The sequence below is a fragment of the Oryza glaberrima genome, chromosome 11 (genome assembly GCF_000147395.1).
Source record: "Oryza glaberrima chromosome 11, OglaRS2, whole genome shotgun sequence".
NCBI classification, from domain to species: domain Eukaryota; kingdom Viridiplantae; phylum Streptophyta; class Magnoliopsida; order Poales; family Poaceae; genus Oryza; species Oryza glaberrima.
Genome location: NC_068336.1, coordinates 21,787,725 through 21,795,351, shown reverse-complemented (window position 1 = coordinate 21,795,351; position 7,627 = coordinate 21,787,725). Strand labels below are relative to the sequence as shown.

At 37.5% G+C, this 7,627-nt stretch overlaps 1 protein-coding gene across 1 annotated transcript; it reads left to right on the top strand.

Annotated features, from left to right (window-relative positions):
• Positions 1-2,047: 2,047 nt before the first annotated feature.
• LOC127753818 (LRR receptor kinase SERK2-like) lies at positions 2,048-7,536 on the top strand. The gene is made up of 12 exons (XM_052279266.1): positions 2,048-2,217; positions 3,199-3,340; positions 3,863-3,995; positions 4,326-4,397; positions 4,503-4,646; positions 4,725-4,796; positions 4,897-4,962; positions 5,035-5,102; positions 5,183-5,320; positions 5,459-5,806; positions 6,108-6,502; positions 6,805-7,536. Exons 2-12 carry the CDS (start codon positions 3,271-3,273, stop codon positions 7,126-7,128), a joined length of 1,830 nt encoding a protein of 609 aa, XP_052135226.1. The 5' UTR covers positions 2,048-2,217; positions 3,199-3,270; the 3' UTR covers positions 7,129-7,536.
• The last annotated feature ends 91 nt before the right edge of the window (positions 7,537-7,627 follow it).

Sequence of the window (7,627 nt, the reverse complement as noted above, 5' to 3'; positions counted from 1 at the left end):
GGGAATCCTCTTTTGCTTCTTTTTTATTTTTTAAAAAAGAATACCATTCTTTTTCCTTGACCAATCATTTCTTTCTATATAGTTACATCCACCAAACAATAATTGCTACTATAAAACAGTCACGTTTATTAGAGTGTGTAGCCCGACCCACCAATTATGAGCCACCCAGATTAATTACATCGGCCTACTCCATCACAGATTCAACAGTCACAACGTTAGGTGAGTCTACAACCCAAAAGATTAGTTTAATAGGATGATGATTGTCCCCACCTTCTAATTCGTGCTCTCCCAATTACCGATATACAAGATGGGATATTTGTTTGGGCTGTGTAGACCAGGATATAAATTTATAACTTGGGTTGAGCTTGAGCCTTCTTTGCTTTTGAATGACTTGATGTGTCTGGTAATAACGAGAAGAGTCAAGGTAGCGAAAGGAGCAGGCCCACGGCTTCAGCCCTTGATCAATTTGTCCCTCAAACAGTCAATGTCCGACAAACAATGAAACTCTAAATACAGAAGAAAAGTCAACAGTCAAAAGATCCTTTTGTGCTCAGATTAGAAAACATAACAGCAATGAACCTTTGCAACCATAGGCATACAAAATGTCACTACTGTAATACTACCTCTATATTTTAATGTATGACGCCGTTGACTTTTTGTCTAACGCTTGACCATTCGTTTTATTCAAAAAAAATTTATAAAATTATCATTTATTTTATTGTGACTTGATTCATCATCAAATGTTCTTTAAGAATGACATAAATATTTTCATATTTTTACAAAGATTTTAAATAAAACGAATGGTCAAACGTTAGTCAAAAAGTCAACGGCGCCATACATTAAAATACGGAGAGAGTACCTAATTTGGTTTAGTATATTAGCAATTCGTAGCAGGAGAATATAGGTTGGTGCAAGTGGAACTGTACAACAATGATTCTACAATTATTTTAATTTACTTTGGTAAACTTTCGGACCGCATGATACAATAAAATACATAAAAATATAGCAGCATTCAACTATAATAGTAGATTAGCAATCGAGTGGTAAAAATAGAAAAATAGATAATCTCAGGACTGCATGACCGTGCATGTGGCATCCTAGTCATGAAAGGTATAGTACATCTTGGCAGATTAAGGACAAGGCAGAGTATACTGTGTTGACCAGTAATTTGTCTAGCACATAGTGTCGTTTTAGATCCTACGGAAGTTCATGGAGCATATATGGTTCATAGATCAAAATCACCACCAAGACTCCAAACAAAAATCTCACTTACGCCTCTAGATTATCTAATGCACTTGCTACAACCCATTGTATAAGACATTTTTTATTTTGCGTGTTTTCTAACTAGCTATTTTGCATGGTTGAATCCACGTAGATTTGCTTCAAAGGGCAATATCATACTTGAGTGGGACCCTTTTTTTCAAAAATAAATAGATAAATGGAGTATGGCCTGACTGAGATTACGTGTTGCTTAAAGGATGAAGTAATGAACAAGGGTAGTTTGGGTAATCACTAATCACCTTGCTTAAGTCAACGGGGTCAAGGAAGCAGTCACCATAACAATATGTAAGGCACAAATTCCTAACTGTTAAGTTCAGCACTCCCTATGTCCACACCAAATACTAACAAAAAGAACTCTTCGTTCACGCTTGTACACAAAGTTTCTTTTTGACATCTGTACAGAGTGAAATTGACACTGTTTTATTCCAGTTCGTTAAAAAAAGTACTAAGAAAAAACCTCATGCCAACACACACAGGAGGGTCCATATAAAATGTTAGGAGATGTAGATGGTCTATTATTCGGCTAATTTCGGTTAATCAACTAGTAAATACAGTCTTTCGGTGCTCCGAAAGTTATCAAGGTATCTGCAGTTTTACTATTCCCTTTTGGGCGGCTGAGATCGAGTGTTCAGTGGAGAATCTTCTCTGTTGCGTCTGATCTGAGCCGTCCGTTGCAAACTTGCAACATCCAATGAGATGGCTTCAATGACACTGTCTCCATTGTCTCCTCCAGGATGAGCTCTCATGACATAAATACTGCTCACACAAGATTTCAGTCAGCAGCTGAGCTCCATGACTTGTCTCTGAGGCCTGAGCTCAGTTCTGACTGCCGAGCTGAGACCTCAGGTCTTCTTCTTCCTCCAATCTCTCACACGAAAGAAGAAAGTTTTTAGGAAGCTAGGAGCAGCACACAGTCCTTCTCTCCCTCTCTTCTTGGTAAGTTCTTGCCATATGTGGTAGTACAGCAACAGTAAGAATGGTTGACTTCTGAATCTGTTCTCTTCTACCCTCTTCTCTGCCTGTTTGCTTCAATCACCTGCCTGTGTCATCTGGTGAATTTATTCTATTTCTTCTCAATTTAATGGTTCTTTGAGTTGGGGAGGTTTATGTGGGGACTTGGGGAGAAGAGGCATCACCATTGGAGAGATGGATGAAGCTTTGCTGTTAGCTTAAACACCCTGCAGAACAGCAGAGGTTTCTGTCTGCAATCTGCAGAGCTAAAATTTCTCGGAAATCAAGAGAGAATTCAGAGAAGAGTTTACTTTGCGCGTCTTGAGGTTCTTTGCAAGTAGTATTCAGAACAGGGTGTGAACTTTGAGAAGCTGCTACGCAACTGCAAAGAGAAGAGGACAGCTTGTCTTCTCTGTTTTTCTTTTTGCTCAGTTTATTCCCCTAAATCATTTTGGGCTTTTTTTTTGAGCTTCTAACTTCTCCAGTAATGGTTTAGAATTTACATTTATTTCTTTAAGACAACCTTTATTTCAATAGTAACATACTTTTCATATTTAAGGACAACCTTTTAGACAGTTTAAGGTCTTTTGGACCACCCCATATTTGTACAGGCAATCGATTAGAGTGTAACTATAGAAATCCGGTTAGGTTTAGTGACCGCTGCAAGACTCATACAGTCAGGTGACTGATCACATGTTTTTATATGCAAGAAATCAAAAATGGTTTGCAACAAAAATAAAATCTTTATCTCTAGAAAGAATCCCAAACAGTCTGAATGTTCTTTTAAGGAGATTCTTGCCTTGTTTGGGTTAAAACACTTCCTTTCAATTTTGGCAGGAATTTATGAAGATTCCTCAATCTCTGTATTCTCAGTTTACTCTTTAAGCCTTGTGAGTCTCACACAATTTATTTTATTCTTCTGCCTTGTAAGTCTCACACAATTTATTTTATTCTTCGGTGATGCAGCTATACAGTGTGTATTCAAGAGTGCTTCTGTTCCTGAAAATTAAACAAATTGATAATAATTTTCAAGGAAGTATGAAACTAATAGCTTTTGGGTTGTTATTATTGGGGTATATACAATATTTTGCTACACCTGATTCCGAAGGTAAGGCCTTTACACTTTGATGTATATATTTTCTACATCAGTTATTCATATGTGGCTGGCATTAGAAGAGGCAATGGAATCAATCTGAGAATTTTGACTGTGAACTGCAAGAGACTCTGGAATTATTGCATTATTGAGTTTTTGACTAACACAATATTTACTGAGAACGCTAGTGTGTGTTGTGGATATGACATCTTGTCCTTGTCATCAGTCAAATGTTTGACTATCAACTGCATAACAGATTCTAGAGCACTTGTACTTACTACTAGCCTACTAGAAAGCACAACTACTCCTTCAGTTATTTAGCACATCTGCATTTTTCTTCCAGTGTAGCAAATATGCTTGCTCACAATTGTTCATAATTGAACAAGATTGCTCAAAATTCTTGGTTAGATAATGTACTCGCTCTAAATCCATATTGCATATGGGGCATTGAATAAGAAGAATATTACCACTTCCAATTCATTTTCACTGAATGTGTCTCATAATTTGCAAATATAACGATTTTATTTTCCTCATCAGTCATAGCATTGTATGAAATAAGGACAATGCTCAATGACAGTCGCGGCGTACTGAATGGCTGGAATAATAATCAAGTTAGTCCCTGCTATTTTCCTTCCATCAGTTGTAATCAAGATCAAAAGGTCATTTCAATGTGAGTTATCCCTTTCATTTTTCTTAAATATCTTAAACTCTAAACTTCATTATTTTCCTCTTAACAAGGTTGAATATCTGAAACTCTTAACTCCATTATTTTCCTGCTATGCTAGTTAAATGCATGCTCTAGCCTCTAACCATTGATCATAAGGAAAAGTTTTTACAGTTGGCTTGCACATACTTCATACTATAGTGTTTCATATTTGTAGTATATAAGTTTGTTTCACAATAAAAATAACATTAAAACTTTGTAACCACATATGGTTAATTTATTTTTGAGCCTTTTGAGGTAAACACATGGTTAATTTCACATTTCTGGAATTTGCAGAACTTTGAGCTCATCAGGATTATCTGGATTCTTGTCACCCAGCATTGGAAAGCTACTATATTTACAACAGCTGTAAGCTTAGCAATTTAATCCTAAAAATATTTAACATTTGAAGATTAATCCTCATTCCTCAATAAAAGATCTACTTTGTGGTTCGTTTTACTTTTTTGTTCCTAGATTATTGAATGATAACAACATAACCGGAGGAATTCCACAAGAGTTAGGGAACCTATCAAGCTTAACAACACTAAAACTTGGAGGAAATAGCTTAAATGGTTCAATACCTGACTCTCTTGGCCGTCTTTCAAAACTCCAAAATCTGTAAGTCAAATTCTGTGTCTTTCTAAGAATACAAGATTATGAGTCAATAGTGTAGTAGTTGATCATAATCTTCGACAGGGACATGAGCAAAAATCTCTTAATCGGGAATATTCCAACTTCTTTGTCTAATCTCTCATCATTGAATGATATGTAAGTCTTTCTGTATTGATAACATTGTGAACTTGCCAAATATCACCACTTGGATTACAGTTACATTATATGATGTATCACATCTCACTGTGATTTGCAGCAATCTAGCAGACAACAATCTGAGCGGTGAAATACCCAAACGGTTGCTTCAGGTGTCTCACTACAGGTATAGGCGAGGATATATTCTACAAGCAATTTTATGCCTAGTGCTTCACAGTTCTGACAATTGTAATTCCAGTTATATAGGTAACCATTTGAATTGTGGCCAACACTTGATTTCTTGTGAAGGAAGCAATTTTAATACAGGTAATATAGAAATCAACATTGCAATCTATATTGCACCCTTAATTTGGATCAATAAACAGTTCCATTCTTTTTATCAACAGGTGGATCAAATAACTCCACACTCAAGGTGGTTCTTGCAAGCATTGCTGGAGCAATAACTCTCCTTGTTATCATAGTACTATTTCTGCTATGGTGGCAAAGAATGCGCCACCGATCTGAAATATACAGTGATGTTCCAGGTTAGTTCAGCAGCATGACATTTGTGTGATGGTTACCATAGGAAACATATTTAGCTAAGGAACAATTTCACATGGACTGAAACAGATTAATAAAGACTTCTTTTTTACCAAGATGATAAGCATGTGCAACAATTTCAGGTCAACATGATCACAATCTAGAGTTTGGACAGATAAAGCGGTTCTCATGGCGAGAACTCCAAATTGCAACCAACAATTTCAATGAGCAAAATGTTCTTGGCAAGGGTGGTTTTGGTAAGGTGTACAAAGGAGTGCTTTCAGGTCCACACGGCAGAAAGGTTGCAGTTAAAAGACTGTTTGAAGTGGAAAAGCCTGAAGGGGAAATAGCTTTCCTGAGAGAAGTTGAATTGATAAGCATTGCTGTGCACAAGAACATATTAAGATTGATAGGATTCTGCACGACTCCAACAGAGCGACTCTTGGTCTACCCTTACATGGAGAATCTAAGTGTTGCTTCCCGTTTGAGAGGTAACAATAACATAAGAATACCACTTTAGCATGTTCCTAGAATATGCTTTCATGATTCATCTTCATTTACAATGTCAACTAAAGCTAGCATGCAATTGAGGTATATTAGTTAAAACAGTGCCAGGAAATAGAAGGAAATGTGGTTTCTGTGTCTTGATAAAAAGGAAGTGTAGGCAATTGAATCGTTGAATTATCTACTTCTTTAGGCAGGTTACCACCAAAAAAATAGGTCCTTTTATGATAATACAAACCCTAAAAATATCTAATGCAATAGTACTGTTGATGACACCTATGCATGCAGATATCAAACTAAATGAACCAGCATTAGATTGGCCAACAAGAGTGCGAATTGCCCTTGGCGCTGCCCGTGGCTTGGAATACCTTCATGAGCACTGCAACCCCAAGATTATCCACCGCGATGTCAAGGCAGCCAATGTCCTGCTTGATGGAAACTTTGAAGCAGTGGTAGGAGACTTTGGGTTGGCGAAGATGATAGACAGAGAGAGGAATACAGTTACGACCGGGGTTCGCGGGACAATGGGCCATATAGCTCCTGAGTACCTGAAGACAGGAAGGCCATCAGTGAAGACAGACATATTTGGATATGGTGTAATGTTGTTAGAAATAGTGACAGGAGAGCGTGCAGTGTTCCCTGAATTCTCGGAAGGAGACAGTGAGATCATGCTCAATGATCAAGTAAGATATAATTACATTACCTTACTATCGTTTATAGCTACCAAAGAAAGTTTAGATTGCACACCATTAATAATATCTTATTAAACTAGAGAATGGAAGCATATTAAGATCAGATAAGCAAAAGCTTCTCACCTATGTAATTGATATGAGTAGAAGTTAGGTATAACTATGAATGATGCTTGACTTATTGTATGAACAATGCAACATAAATTTTCTGAAGAATTAGAAAGTTGGTGTCTCATCTTTTCACATAGATGACCCTGATGGGATTGGATGGGATTGACTCTTTGGTACATGTGAAGGTGAAAAGGTTGGTGCAAGGAGGACGATTGACAGACATTGTGGACCACAACCTGGACAATGCATACGATTTGCAAGGTCTGGAGAAGATGATCCAAATAGCACTCCTCTGCACTCATATGGAGCCTCATCTTCGCCCTGCTATGTCAGAGGTTGTGCAGATGCTGGAAGGCAATGTTGTCCCAGCGGAGCAATGGGAGGAGTGGCAGGTGGCTGAACTTGCCCGGCGGCATCAGCATGAGATGAACCAACAGCGCAGGCTGTTCAGCTTCAGTGAGGAGTCTCTCAATATCCAGGAAGCCATTCAGCTATCCAGTGGCAGATAACTGGAAGATCATATAATTGTATCACTTCACTTGTTCCCCAAGAAAGGGTGAAGGAGCGAGGAGTCTCTCAATATCCAGGAAGACATTCAGCTATCCGGTGGCAGATAACTGGAAGATCATACAATTGTATCACATGAGCTTCACTTGTTTCCCAAGAAAGGGTGAAGGGAGACAATAGTACTCGCTATAGTTGTGGATTGTTAGGAATAGCCTAGAGTCCTCACGGTTTGCATAAGTAACTGTATCTAACATTTATGCTGTGAACACAATGTCGTGCAGCTACATCTCGTTCAGACATTCATGTGTATACATAGACTACAGACTACTATAGATTATATTCTATAGTGTTTTTGTGTTAATGTATACTTGGTAAAATGGTAACCCTGTGAATAGATCTTGTTCTTGAAATTTTCTAACGTATAACATAATTCTTAAAAAAGACTCACAAAATTCAGCCAAAATAGGTTTTTTTTTTTTAAACCAGGTTTCCGGAACTGTC